Genomic DNA, 15643 nt, shown 5'->3' on the forward strand with positions numbered 1-15643 from the left:
GGTACGGGAGGAGGAGGACGGCCCGTGATAACGCGGCAACAGCAGCTCCGTCAGCGGAGAGAGCCACTTCAGAACGTAGACACCGAATCCCTCTTTCCTGTGGGTTATGCAAGCTTTCTTGCTCCGTGGTGCTATGCGACGCCCGTAGCGCCTCCATACGCACACTGACCGCGAAGTCACCTCCGGTATTTTAGCGTTGCCCTTGTACACAGGGCTTCCCGGTCTGTAATGTGGCGCTCGTTCGGCGACATAGGCGGCGCCCTCAGAGTTTACATCCAACGAGGCCTCTCCGACTCTACCACCGAGTTTAAAGGAGAAATCAGGGATACTGCTAACAGAGCGGTCCGTTTCTTTAATCACAAGTGGATTCGGGTTTCCCTCTGTACAAGATTATATGCGCTAATCGCGACGGTTTTCCTCAGCGTCGCCTTGCGCTTACACAGCAGCGGTCACATCCTGCGTGTCTGATCTTTGAGCGCGGTAGAGACGACGACACAGCGCTGCTGCAGAGCTCACTAGCTGCTGAAGTTGTTCTTTAAAATAATTATTTGATTGAAAATTATCCAATCGTAGCTTTAGTGTCCTCACAGATGCCGCTGTACGCCAATACCCCCCGCAGGAAAGCCAGCTTTCTCCGACGATGATGATGAATGATCGTGGGTGAAGTGGAAGAAAAGAAACGCTTTTCGTGGCCGGAATCGAACCCGGTTCCCTCGCGTTATATATAACCTAATCATCATCATCACCAGCCTGTCTACGCCCAGTGCAGGCCAAAGGCATCTCCGATTGATCTCCAATTACCTTGTTCCTGTGCTAGCTGAGACCAATTTATTCCCTCAAACTTCTTGACCTCATCTGCCCATCTACCTTTCTGCCACCCCTGCCACGTATCCTCCTCTAGGGATCCACTCTGTTACCCTTAATGACAAGCGGTTATCTTGCCTTTGCATTACATGCCCTGCCCAAGCCCGTTTCTTCTTAATTTTTACTAATATGTTCTTACACGCGTTTTTTTCCTGACTTACTCCGCTCTCTTCTTGTCCCTTAATGTTACACCTTTTTATCTTCCGTTCCATTGCCGGCAGAGGCGCCCTCAATTTAAGTTGAACCGTTTTTGTGAGCCTCCAAGAGACAGTCCCGTAGGAACAATAGTTATGAACGATGCTTCAGAATCCTGCTTAGAAACAATGCTGTTCACAAACAATTCTTATCCGGAACAATGGTTCAGAATAAGTACTAAGGGGGACACTTGTTTGTAGAAACAGCGCAAAATGGCAGGACACTAGAAATTAGATGTTACAACCTAATATGTAAACACAAAAGAATTTTGTACGCCACCGGTAAAACACACAAGAGAAGGAAGAGAGCCTCCGCCCAAACATTATCATAGTCATTCTTTGGTTGTAATTAAACCGAACGGTTAGTTCTTTCGTTCATTGCAACGTACACATAAAAACACGTGTTTACGCACCACTCCCATAATGGATTCGTAAAAAAAAAACATTTATTTTTTCACAAAAACACTCGTACGCACGAAAAAGAACGCAAATATAGTAGAACATCTCTGAACAACTACTTAAACGCAGAAATAAGGGTCACTGTCTCGGGTGAGGAAAAAAGGAGTTATTGAAATATGGTCGCGGCAAAATTTTTGGGGGGGGGGGGGGGGTGTTCTGGCACCGGAGCACCATCCTCTCCCCCCCCCCCCCCCCCGCCTTGCTACGCCCCTGTAGGCACATTAAGGCACCCTGCAAGCTGTGTTGCTAACATGCGTTACTTACTTGTAACATTGCTCCCCACTTGAATGTCGGGTGGCCTACCTAAGTTCCGGAACCACGTTTCATGGGCATGCCTTCACAGAAATATTGTATCCCCGTTTACCAACTTTTGATAGTCCCAGGCAATCTGAACACAAACTTCCAGAAATTTTCCCAGCATACAGCGCATTTTTTTCACAATATCACACGTTTTGTATCTTCGAACAGTTAACAGGAGGAGTGACCCAACTGCAAACCTTGGTGCCACGTTATGGCCCCAACTTTTAGAGCCCACAACTTTTGTGTTGGACACGAAGACGCCTCATCGCACATGCAAGTGCGACAGCTTTATGCCCCAGCTATAACTTCACCGCCACCGCCTAAGAGAGCGAAGTTCCACGATTTGGAGGTGAATCGTGAGCAATAAACGTATCCTTGTCTCTCTCAGGGCAGTTTGCAGGGACGCGTCATTGCCGATGGTCTGTGGTGTCTCCGATGGCACTGCAAACATTTTACATTCTTGTACAGCTTCAAGATACGCCGACCTCCACCATATGCTTTGGTCCTGCCCCCTAAACAGTAAGCGGGGCGAGCAGAAAAGAAGGCCCTTTTTTAGGCATTAGAACCGTGGAGCAGTGGGAGACCGCGCTGGTCAGCACCGATCCCAAAGTCCAAGTCGCCGGGGTTCGAGGATTCCTGGCTGCTGTCTACAGGGGCGAAGAAGACCGGTGAGGATCTCTAACCTCTTCCTTTTCCCTCGACCCCATACCGGGCACACTGGCACACAATAAAATTGTTCTCTCTCTCTTTCTCTCCCTGTGCCTGTCTCTCTCTCTCTCGCTCTCTCACTTTATATACCAGAAGATTTTGGCGATTCATTCACGGTGTGCCGATCGATGGTCAGAGTGCTCTAAGCTTTGTGTACGTCGCAGCCCGGACAAAAAACAAGTTACAGCTAAGCTTTTTCTATGATAAAAAGATTGCGAAAGCATTAGCGTCTCATTGGGCGCTCCTTCTTGCTTTTACGCGTTTTTTTTTTAACACGACTGTGTTTTATTCTGGGATTTGCGAAGACGGAAGTGACGCCAGTACAACGAAGAAAGCGGCCTGTAAAGGGTCGCTTTCGTAACGCAGGGTCTTCTTGCGGGGAAGCAACCTTTAGAACTAAAGAGTACGATATACTAAGAGTTCTTCGTTTTCGGGTTTTATATTTTCAAACGAAATTGTTTAATGATACGATAAACTAAGCGCTCACTGACATCATATCCGTAATGGAAATGACGCTAGTACACCTTTGCCGAAGCGACCCACCAGCAGGAGGTCGCTCACCCAGCACACCCACAAGACAGCCGCCGACTCACAAATCATGCTCAGCAGCAGATTTCGCTTCACATTTCGTGTTTTACCGATTCCCATGACAGAGGAATCTACCACAGTTTTTTTTTTTTTAAGTTTGCTTTTACTCGCGCGCAGAGGCCACAAACCAGGCATATTTCAACCACACTGCTGCTGAGTTTGCCTTTATAATTTCCGTCCACGAGTTCGGGTATGTCCTTGGCGAGAATAACGCCGTTGGCGATATCTTGCGAGTTGTAGGCCCGGTAGGCCAGCATATTAGCGAAGAACTATTTGCTTCATGCCCATGGCGTTGCCTCGCAGCAGAAGCGCGCGCCTTTTCTTTCTCTTTTATTTGCGCGGCACGCAGTCAAAGGTAACTTACGTGCGGCGTTTCTGGAGTGGCGCGCTTTTCGATCAGCTAACGACTTAATGCCTTCCCTATAAAACCAACCGGGCAACCAAGAATCCCCGGTGTGAAGGTAAGGAATGTTGTAAACGCAGTTGCACACAGAGCACATCGTCGGGTATTTCAGATCAAAAATTCATTTTCAAAACATGAGAAATACGCGCATGTACTCCATTGAGGTGGTTAACCAGCCAATCTGTAACGTGTTGCCGGTTTTTACCTGTGTGTTACTCCTAGTGGTTAGTCTTTATCATTATGCGTTACATGTTCGTGGTAGTTTTCGTTTCCTGCTCGCAGCGTCGCTGATTGTAAGCTGCCTGCTCCTCGGGGTCACTTATGAGGCGTGGCCTATTCGAAGTAACGTGCGGCTGTTGTTTGCAATTGCCAAGTCCACGATCCTCTTGCCCACTCTGCCTACCCTTCCCTGCCCGCTGTTGTCGCTAGAGCCGTGCTTCAGACAGTAGCTCGCTGCTGCCGCGCTCTTTTCAGAAAGGAGGCTTTGTTTACTCCCTCTGATGCGCCGTTCTGTAGCTACGTCATCTATCAACCCAGCCGATTTCTCTCCCGTGCTAAATCCTCTTCAACCCGCTTTTTTTTTTTTCGCGCATGGCACATAGGGTTCCAACCGAGAAGTTTTCTGCGTACACCGGGACAGCGGATTTTTCTCCGCTAGACATATAAACCTTCTCCTTATTAGTATTTACTTGTTGCAGAAGACGTTGCTGTCACCTTTGACAAGTCTTCGAAGAGACCACTGAAATTTCCTCCATCGTCAACGAGAAACAGCGGACGCAGTAAAATGAAAAGTCTCCTCCTGCAATACGCTGACCATAAAATTCCACGATGGCCTCTTTCTCCGACAAGTGGTGGTTGCAGAGCATACGTAGTAATCCCAGGGCTTTTCAAGCCTGACATCAAACGAAATGGACACAGCCAGTGGCTAATGCTCAATTGGCTACAATTTTGTTGCGTGGCCGGGAGGTACGAAGAAACGTTTTGCTGAGATTGCCTGTTCTAAGTTTCCTTCTTAACCAGGGCTTAGCAGCACTCCGCTAGTATCTCAGCATTGGCTGATGCACCGAAAATTGCTCATTTGATCATACTACAGTGCAAGCACAACCCCAACCTCACCCTCTTCCACCCCCCTTCCCACCCCTGAGCTGTGGGAGAACCTGGTGACCAGCAGCAGAGAAAAGGCTGACCGCTCATAACATGTCTTCCCGGAATAGGGAACCACTCCCACTTCGCCGACTCAATAAAACGTTTTTCACTCACTCAATCACTCACTCATATCATCACCTACGAGGCCTTCGACCTGTTGGAAAGGCACTGTCTTATGGTACGTTGCCCGTTTCAGTACCTTCGTTATTTTTTGGCAAGCACCGCTAGAATCCACCTGGCTACAGCCAAATGTCTGACCAGCGAAAAGCTGCATCGATGACACTACACCAGTGAAGCAACCTTATTTTACTTGTTGAAGAGCGTGCCTGCTAGAAGAGCCGCGTTTTTTCAGTCAGGCTTAATAGGGGCATTTTACTATTATATACATATACAGATGCCATTGCAGGAAACGTGAAAGTAATCAACAGAAGCTGAATGGAGTAGGGCTGGGCCAGATACGATTTATTGAAATTCCACTTTAGATTTCTCAAATCTTAACATAAATTCGACGAAGGCAGTTCGGTACCACAATTGGGCTTGTGGTACACCACGCGTATTTTCGCGCTGAAATAAGATCACGGTAGTATATCCGAACTTAGGTGCTTGGAACATTGCTACATGGAAAATGCGTGAAAGAACACAAGGACAGAAAAAACACGAACGATGAGGCGTAGAGTCGTCGTTTCCCTGTAATTTGGGTCGCTTGTGTGCTGTCTTTTTCCATTTCGCCCAAGTGTTTTTGCATAGATTTTCAGTAACCGGCGCGGTTCGTCAAATGGGTCATTGCTGATTCTTTCAAAGCGATTAATAAGCCACTCAGATATGATGTATGATCATGAAGTGATGCATAATGATATCACTGTGATACACAGTCGTACATGCTAACATCCACTCATACAATTCCCAGCAATCTGATGCAAGTTGATCAGGCGGTCTGTTATGCAAGCCTGCTGCATACACTGTAGGGCGGTGTATCTCAGTCGGTGCAGGGCACGATAACCAACACGATGGAGTTGTCAAGACCGTATAGCACGATCCGCCGTCAGCATGACGTGAAGTGATGGTTGTAGTAAGGAAAATCTCGGGTTCAGTGCCGAGAGAGATGTGCGGCATGATGGGCAAGTGGTTCCGAAAGTCGTTAAATATGCACTGCACGCCCTTGCAATAGCGTATAGTACACTCAAACCAGCAGAAACATCCACCACTGTACCACCGCACTTCGGCCGGCCTAGACATATACACAGAGCTTGCGCATAGGTGCTGTGATGACACAAAATATTTGTACGCACGTGCTTTAATGCCCACGCAATCGGTTTGAAAGAAGGACAATGAACAGTGCGCTGCAACGCCGTCGCGTTTCTTTCATTGGCGTGCCTCATGCATAACCGGTAAATTACTTCAGCGAGAAGATCAAGGTGATGATCAGGCACAGTAAGGCATTCCGTATGAATTCTCGGTTGAGCGTCAATTTCTCCTATATGCTGCAAGACGCCGTTAAACAAGGTTTCCCTGCTGCATTCACGGGGCAGCTCTTTCAATCTACATTGTCTCATGTTCAAGCTTGCGAATTGATTCTGTTGTGACCTTTTGCATGGGACACCATATGTTCATCTATAAAACTGTAGTGTGTTGCTCTGCAGAAACGGTCTCATACTCGAAAGCAACCAACTCTGCAGCACGTAGTTAAGAGTTGCGACTACCGGACATAGCTAAAAGTGCCGAAACTCTCTCAACTCTCTATAATTCGACATAAACAGTGGCCATTATCCTCTGCATAGCAGAAGCCTCCGCAAATCTTTGATGTAAAAGATAGTGAAAACCTGTGCTTGCTACACGCTGCCTACAGCGCTGTCTGTCTACTGTGTTCTCACCCTTCAGTCAACTAGCAGGTGAAACGTAATCTCGGTCGACACTTTGCCGGGAGGTGGGTTTCGCGCCCAAAGACGGCAGCGGACACCAATAACGACTCCTATCTCCGGTCTCCGGAATTGGACGGCCACCAGCGGCGGCATGTAGTCTCGGTGTCCGGTGTACGGAAAGAATTCGGTGCGAAACCCCTGGTACGGCGAGTACACCAAGTCGCCGATGTTCTCGCGGTCCGCCATGCTGTCTCCATCGCAGTGAAGAGGCAGCAGCTCTGGCTTTAACAGCGGCTGCAACTCTTCCGGCAGAACCTGGGACGAGTCATTCAGTGATGGCGGCTCGGGGTCCCAGCCCGACACGTTGGCGAACTGGATGAACACGCACGGACTGCCTCTCGGGTATCCGAAGTCGTAATCTGCAGTGCACGGCGCAGCCACGGTGTTGACATCGAAGGAGCACACTTTCCCTTGTTCGGGCCGCTGGCCGAAGCACTGGATGACGTCGGACTGGCGCTGGGATTGCACAGAGTCGTAGCCCGCAACGAGCGTCTCCAGCTGCGCCGTGAGGTTTCGCCATCCTGGCCGTGCACCCGGAAAGTTCCCGGCGCGGAACCTGCGTCGACGGATGAACAAAGTTGAAGTTGTGTAACGCAAAACCGATTCCATCAGCGCTGTACAATTTCCAAGCTGGAATCCTGAAGTTCGGCTTTCGCATCAACCATATGGCTGGCCACCGATGAATGGAACAAACCAATTCTATCTTTGGTGTCCTGGCTGTGGTGATCAAGTCTAAACAAGTAATACATATCAAATAAATAGTACGTTACGTCACAACGGTGCTCGCTAAATACCAATGGAGCATGTAATGCAGTGAGATAAAAGCCCATTTATTTTACACACGCCCGATTTACTAATCAGCGAAGGCTATCTATCGAAGTTGGATTTCCAGGACTTTGTGCGTTGTCATTGGCGCAATTCCTCCGCAAGGTGTAGCTGCTACACTCTCAACGTATCCCTCTATATGATTAACTGATTTGGTGATGTCTTTAGCATGCGTTGCACCTCGATTTTTGAAATAAAATAAACGTTATGCGGAAAACACTCCGTGCTTGTCTATAAACTCCGAGGACATTCTATAGGACACTTATTACAAAACTTCCTGTGAAGTGCGAGTGAGTGAGTGTATTGTTTCGTCTTTCATTTATTCATGTAATGTACATCGCGCAGTTACCTTCGAAGTGGAGTTCTTTGTTTTTCTATGCTTTCGTTGTCAATAGATAACCTTGCAGCGGTTTGTGCATCGCTTTTATTTCTTTTAATAAATCGCATGGTGGCGCTGGGTTAGTTAAACACTCAATGGGGTGTTCATTGTACACAAACAAGTACCTTTTTTCGGTTTTTGTGTGCGTGTATGTTTTTGTTGACCGGGTGACACTGCATACTTTTTTGTAAGTGCAGGCTCCCAGGGTGGTGCTAAGTGCCGTCTCGAAGCGTCAATGCATCATGTATTTCTGCGCGTGTGTATTGCACTGCAAGCGTGTTCCATTTTTTTATGGAGTATTTCCAGCGTGCGCTTGCAACAGCACCCAGAAATCTTCTTACGACCTTTATAGTGTAGTTATTGCGTGAGTAATTTTTGTATTCATTTTGTATTCCATACTTTCGTTCCATAGTTTCACATTCATTTGTATTCCATACTGTAACGGCCCACTTCTGGCCAACAGTATTAATAAAAAATGAATGAATGTATGAATGACTGAACAAATGAATGAATGAATGAATGAATGAAGTTTATTTTTAAGTGCTTTGTATATTATTATTTTCTCTTTTGCGAGGAGCTAGGTGGAAAATACGACAAAGCAATATGTTATCAAACGTCTGAAGAGCCAGGAAAGAACTAACGAAAGGACTAACTTATAATTATTCCAGCGACATTGAGCGATAAACTCGAAAAGAAAAAATACGAATAATATCACGATTATGACGATTATGACAAAATGGCGATTACAAACGGCGTCGTAGAGAAACGCTACAAAAGCAGAACAAAATCAACAGCTAAATAAACACAATTCTTCGCGCTGTCCCTTGCGGCGCCAAGCACAATAAAAACAAGACAAAAAAGTCGCGCCGACGACCAGTTTCGGCTGGTTTCAACCGCAAAGATCCGGTCACGTCAGCCCGGTCGCCTAAAAAGAAAACACAATGGGGACGATTCAACTATGAATGCTGCGCAGTGGATAACAATTCCGAAATAGGTCATTTCAACACATTTTTATGGGCAAGGCATAACCGCGTGAGTCAGGCCAGGTTAGCGGAAACAATTCTGAAGCGACAGTGCTAAGAAATGGATTAATAGGTGACCGGCTCGTCCAACACCTCTGTGAGCAAGTTCTCAAACTTCAATATTTTTCAGCTTGGAGAAAGCCGGAAGCGTTTTTCAGCCAAACATTGCTCCGGAGTATAAGCAGCAGGGACCTCCTAAGCCGCAGCACATGTTATAAAGTTGCAGCGGTTTGAAAAGTACCACATTTTCTTTACAAGAGCCACAAAAAGCTTGGCATTTGGACGAGGAAACAGAAGGCAAAGACGAGCCATGGCGCGCCAGCTAAAGGAGTCTGCTTTAAGCAGCCGCCAACCCCGGAATGGCGCTGTACTAGTACGACGTTTCAGTGTAAATAATGGAAGAAAATAGGCCTAACTCCTAGTCTTATGTGCCTGCCAAAAAAAAAGTGTATCATGTCTGGCCGCCGGAAACGTTCAGCCTGAATGAGAAAATTTCTCAAGTTCCGGGTGGTTGTTGACAATTCTTTTAGAAAAGTGCGTTTTTCCGGTAGCGTACACTTATCATAACGCGAGGCGCTTTCAGGATGGTTAAAAAATGGCTGATGTTCATGTAATGCAGACTTTCTTGACTTTGATACAAAAGAAATTGCCCATCTGTCACGGCGAATACGATTTGCGTAGTTCTTTTTTTCTACGGTTCATCTCTCTTCTTGACTGCTGGTTAAACACCGAGAGCTGAACGGGCAACTTTGCAACCTAGTTATCTCAAGTGAAGGCTAGGGGGTCCGAGGTAAAATTACGGCTTGCCCATGCCATACTAAGCGTATAGAATGGCCTCGCGAATGGCTCGAAAGTCTGAAGAAGGTGACGCCGCAGATTTGGTGTTTTTGAAATAATTTTAACTGACCTTGTTCTTATAACAAAACCACCGACCAAACTAGAAAGCGAAACCACATATTAGGCATGTGCTTTCAGTACAAGTAGCAGGCGCGGTACTCCGCGCACAGTGACCAAAGTTCTTCTCACCAGATCAGGTTATGTCCCGGCTCTTGCATTGGCCAGAAGGTTAACACCGAAGCACCATCACTCTCGCCTGCCCCCTTTCCGGTTGACAGCAGTGCGGCTGCGAGCACGATCACGAACAGCAGGACCACCGCCACCAGCGCAACGACCATCCACTTGACACGGGGTCTGGAGAACCAAGAGCTGAAGCCCGAGTCTGTCTGCCGTCGACCTGTGGACCGAGAACCCGGGGCTTTTGCCGCAGCCACTCCATCCTCACGTTCGCCGCCCACCGCAGAAACCGTTTGAAGAGGAACCTGTCCACAACAAAGAATGCGACGCAAAGGCAGGGACGTCACCCTCGCACAGTGGAGACGGACGAGTAGAAAAAACGAAAGAAAGGCCGTAAAGCCCGGTTTGCTACCCCGCACTGAGGGAGTGGGGTTCAGAAGATAAAAAGAGGTAAAAATGAAGAGGACGAAATGGAAGCGGCAAGGCACTCACTCTAGTCCCATTTTAGGCACAACAGACGTTCATGTAAACTCGTATCGCTCAGGAAACGTATAGAGCTTGTCAAGGCAAATATACATGCTATGACCGGAGCATAGCGTCAATTGGAGCTCCGCGGCAATGTATGGCCGCGTAATTACAGCTTTTGTCTATTTTTTCTTAGCTGCGGACTATTCTTTTTTTTTTTTTTGCACATAACAAATGATTATACGTTCCCCTACCCAATGTGTTCAGCCGACTGCACAAAACACGGCCTCCGGCCATCGGGAATGTCATAGGCGCAAGTGCATGCCAAAGACATCAAGTAGAAGCACGGCTCGCCACCTGCCTCTTCCGACAAACCCGTCCAATGCCGCCTCGACGGATTCCGGGACCTTCGCCACCGCTTGTACGCGTTACAAAACCAAGTGCACAGGCAGGGCAGGGTGGCAAAACAGGAGGGCATGGAATGCCGGCGACGAAATTCCGATGCTGGTGGACAATCAAACGAGCGACAGACGGTCAATGCCGCGGCTAAAGCAAGCAAATTTGACCCCTGAAGCAGTTAGAAAGCAAAGTACGGTTGGCACAGTGTACGAGGGGCGTGCGAGAAACGCCGTGTTGAGGACTTCTGAAGCCGGGGCAAGTCGCGCCCATCGGGCAATGCCTCATTTACGCAAAGGACGAGAATCGCACGTTCCCTATATACTTATAGTGAGCGTGTCCATCCTGCAGCAAGCTAAAATGCTTTGCGACCGTACTCGTGTTCGCCAAATTACCATGCATTCAGAATATGTCGCGACACCGACTCCTATGGTTTTTATCATCACGTCACGCAATAATATGTGGCAAACCCTTATTTCCTTCATGTAACCAATTTTGGTGGAATATTTATGCCGGACACCTAATTTCAGAACACATTGTACACGAAAAGTACTTTTGCACCACACCAGCCTAGTACAGGTGCAAGGAAATACATCGGAGAGCGGGAGAAGTACACACCCTTTCCGCAGGATCTTGTGCTGTGGTTTCTGGAAGTGCCATGGCTGCACCTGTGCGAAAGTTCTTGTAGCGGCGATCGACGGGGACCTCTGGAGGTCACCACCGCACGGCCTATGACGCAAGAAGGCCTGATGACACAGCGCGTGTGGCTTGAAGTTCACATCTGTAAGCGCTTTTAAGGCTGAGAAACCTGAAAAAATAAAAAAAAGCTCTGTTTTAACACTTGTAAGCCTAGTTATTAGGAGCGAAAGCAAAGACCACGCACACAGCGCGTCATGAAAGTTTGCCTTCGCTTGAGGTTTCGCAGTCTGACGTTTAGCTATCTTTACTGGAGAATTGCACTCGTCCTTTTGCTTGCATTGAAGAGCACCAACAGTCAGCCCAGCCGGCGCACCATCAATGGCGACACTGAGGAACCAAGCGACGCGTCAGTGACGCAGCTTTTAAACCCCAAGTCACGTGGTTCCCTTGCGCTGAAGAGCGTGCACACATGCCCCCGCCGGCGCTGAGCGATCAAGAGCAGGCGAAGCAGCCGTTTTACCCTCGCCCAGTCACGTGGAATCACAGCGGCTTGGCTCCGAGCGAGCGAAGCAATGAGAAAGGCGGAGACTTTCGCGCTGGTGTCTCAAGGTCAATGGCAACGCGATGAATGACCTTGACAGGTGCAGGGTGGAAAGCTTTGGATTTAATTTAAGAACATTAAAAATTTTAGCCTATACCAGCTCGTTTATCGTTTATAAGGGGTTACACAAAATCCCAGTTCTCTACAACGTACAGCATCATGTGCCACAGTTAGTGTGCTCGGCCGAATCTTTTACTCTCTCACTACAGAATTTCCTCAGCTGTGAGATGCACGTCACATTAGAGCACGTGTTGATGATTCTTGTACTTGGACTAGATGGAATCCTATTATAACACGGGTGTCAGTGTCATGTCGTACTTATACCCCTGCTTCAGGCTTGCACGTTTCTTCTGCAAAGTCTCGTAATCTCGTATTCTCGAGCGAGGTGAATCCAATCCTGCAGCGCACCAGTATGTCTCCTGGTTGCCCTCCTAATTGCGTGTGACTACAGTGTCACCTTAGCGAGCCCCCTCCAAGACAATCCTGTGGTTCAGCTTCACTAGTTTACGTGCTATTGACGGATCTATAAAGCCAACCATAAAATTTCATCAATTCACGATGTCGATCATACGATCTGGCTGAAAATTTTGATCTGCAAGCATAACGTTCTGTATGGCGCCGTGCCACAGCGGGAATCACATTTCTAGAGTGAAGTGGGTAAACGCTCCTGTGGTGTTCTCAATTCGCTTGGTTGTCGGCATGGATTGGTCATTTCTGTGCATTCTGCTGAAGCTGAACCACAGGGTTTCCTTAGAGTGAATGAGGTAAACGGGCTTGATGCTGCGACCATAAGGGTGTGTCATCTTCTCAACGTTTCGATGAGTTTAAGGGTAGAGCTTGCGTTAGCACTTTATTTGTGAAGACGTCGACGGAAAGGGGAAGTTCGGGGAAAGACGCAAGGAAGCCTGGTCGAGTGAGGTTGGCATAACAACATGCCCACTCATGTGGATTGGCGACTGCCGATAAATGCTACTGTCGACGATCACAGACTGACCAATTCCCACTCGTCTGCCATGTCAGCGTACCCTCTCAAGGGTATGTTGACAGTGCAAGTTACTGTGGGTGGTACTTACGGTGGAAAGGAGGTTACTTTGGGTGTCGGGTCTTGCACGGCCAATAACGATAACAGCTCTCAGCGATATTTTGTTCTGAGATGGGTACAAGCCCGTTACTACCGGTGCGATGCAGAACGTTGATTAAGCCTGTTGAAATGCCGCAACCTACCTCCCGCAACCCACCTCTCAATCCACAAGCAGGATATCGAAAACTACCCTTATATACAAAAAGAATGTGCAGAATTGAGCTAAAAACATTGTACGGTGAAAAAAGAATTCAGGGAAGTTTTCCCTCACACGCAAGACTTGAATGGCGAAGTTGTTTTAGGTGAACATTGCCGGACACATAGTTAAGTTTCAGTATCATCGTTTATTTGCACAGCTGATTATGATGATGATGATTTTATTTTTCCCAAAACTGGGTAAAATGAGTAAGGGGAAGTGGGAGTCTTCCTTGGCCTTTGGGCGCGAGCGGCATCTTCGGCCAGTTGGACGACCTTGATCTGTATTTCGGGGTCGGTGCTAAGCAAAGCGCTGTCCCGCTGTTCCGCACTCGTAATGAGTAAGGGTACTCGTAAAGTTCTTGTCTGAGCTTCACAAAACCAAATCATGTGAGTACGTGTAGCTCGCTGGGTAGTCAGGTAGTCAGCGGCGTCAGCATAACATGCGTCAGGGTCATCTCTGAAACGCTGGTGCAGGACAGACGCTCGGGTATGACGGCGATTCTGGTGGTGTACCAGGTACATGTTTCTGGGGAAGACGTAGTTTTGAAGGTGAAGCGGGAGTGAAGTCTTGGTTCCATGTTGGCTGGCGTACGAAATGCTGAGTTTGTGCACTAGAAGGCGTCTTTTGCGACTTCTAGATAATCGCTTGTGATGGGATGTGCGCCGCGCTTCAACATCTTCCAATTACAGTTACACCTGGATGTGACGAAACTCTATGTAAAAAATTCTTGGATTTAGCAACGTTTGCCACCCCACTGCCATCCCCATTGAAAGCCTTGTGTTTGGGACCCCAATGGAACGAAAGGTCGCGGCGGTTAACCTTGACGTACCGAAGTCGCCGACCTGGTTATGCACTGTTTTTTTTTTACTCAAAAACCCACCATAAAAATGAACTAATTTAGCAAATACTAGCACGAGCATACGGAGCCAGCAGCCATGAAAACGTTTGGAATCACCTAAACACTACATTCGTCGTCATGATGATGATGATGATGATGAACGCAGGGGGCTAGCACCAATTCATGGCTAACGCCACAGTCACTTCTGTTTTTCCTTGTGTAGCGTGACACCACACCAGCTAGCAACAGTAACTACTTTTCACGTTTTTTTTCGCCCCCACCGCAAACTACCGTCAGTTTCCACGTACGAGTGCAGTTTCGGTTCATCGTCCTGTTTGGGCCGTCCTGTCGGCGTATAGTCACGAGTCTCCGCTTATACATATCTGGTATCGGTTCGTCGGTGATTGCTGCTGCTAGAAAACGAAAGGCCGTGTCTTTTCAAGAAAAGCGGACAATTTTTAAATGCCGTCTCCACTGGCGAAAAAGAAGAACGTTGCCGCCTGGTGTAGTATCCCAGCTAGCGCCCTCTGAACAATATCGAGTGCGGTAAAGAGCACGAACTTTGCAAAAAGGCACCTTTAAGCATAAATTTGGTTCTTGTAACGCCTTAAGGCACAGAAAACGTTCAAAAGGTTCAAAAGGCAAAACTGATACTGAAGCTACGTTTGTGAATACGGGGGTAAGTGACTTTGCTTCTTTGGAGCATCGTGTAGTGTCTAAGCTCGTGCGAAAGCAGGAGGCCCAACTCACGCAGTATTTCGCTGTTAAATAAATTCATGAAGGGACAGTTCACCTTTACTGATGTCTATCATTTTGCTTCGTTCCCGCCAGCCTTAACTCGAAACCTGCATGTGATGAAAACCAGAATGTAACGAACAATTGCGAACTTTTTTTCAACTTCGTTACATCCTACGGATACCCATAGCCATGAAACGCTCGGTGGAAGCCGTGATGGGAGTGGCCGCGGCCTGTTTTTAGGCTTTGCGTATTATGCAGTCAATTTTACCTTGCTCAGGATTTTTCAGGTGAAGGTATGGAGTGAGAGACGTGATTCGGCTTATGATGAAGGTATCCATAAGCCAGATGAGGTTGCGTTCCTTAAGTCCATGGTGGCGGTGCACAATTCGCAAATTTGCATAGTTGCGGTGCTAGCAATCGCCGTCGTCGAGGATGTCGTCGTCTTATTCGCGGCGAGTGGTGGATGCAAAGTCATCCTCAGCATTGCAGACTTCCACCAGCTCTTCGTCATCGACTCGAGGCAGCGGTGGCGGGATCTGCAAGTCGTCTCGGGAAGGGTTGGCCCACTCGTAGCAATGTCTCCGATTATCCATAATGGCGCACCGAGAATGCGGCAGCCGCGGTGACTTCCGCAAGCGAGTCACAGCGCCCTTTTCATCTTTAGCATTAGCGCTGGAGTTTGTTTCTTTTTACATGCGTCCTACAACAGCGCTGGGGGAGGGGGGAAGGAGGGGGGCCGGAGACACCGCGCGAGCCGGGGACACGACGTTCGCCACGAGGCACGCGCTCACGAGCACTCGGCACTTTCTTGGTATTTTTTGCTGCAACGGCGAACTTACGGCTTGTAAAACAGCTCCGCTGTTAA

General features: G+C 48.0%; 1 protein-coding gene across 4 annotated transcripts in view; it reads right to left on the minus strand.

Moving 5' to 3' along the window:
• Nucleotides 1–5077: 5077 nt before the first annotated feature.
• The window catches only part of LOC144138845 (sodium/potassium-transporting ATPase subunit beta-2-like), a 28993-nt gene continuing 18427 nt past the window's right edge, over nt 5078–15643 (minus strand). For all 4 annotated transcript variants that reach the window (XM_077671335.1, XM_077671338.1, XM_077671339.1 and 1 more), the window contains 3 exons: nt 11301–11490; nt 9834–10126; nt 5078–7137 (listed from right to left, as the gene is read on the minus strand). In XM_077671335.1, the coding sequence (XP_077527461.1) occupies nt 6537–7137; nt 9834–10126; nt 11301–11342 (936 nt within the window). In that variant the 5' untranslated portion in view covers nt 11343–11490 and the 3' untranslated portion in view covers nt 5078–6536. The remainder of the gene's footprint in view (nt 7138–9833; nt 10127–11300; nt 11491–15643) is intronic.

This window comes from Haemaphysalis longicornis, unplaced genomic scaffold, assembly GCF_048455015.1.
Source record: "Haemaphysalis longicornis isolate Haplotype H1 unplaced genomic scaffold, Haemaphysalis longicornis Haplotype H1 scaffold_5, whole genome shotgun sequence".
Lineage (NCBI taxonomy): Eukaryota > Metazoa > Arthropoda > Arachnida > Ixodida > Ixodidae > Haemaphysalis > Haemaphysalis longicornis.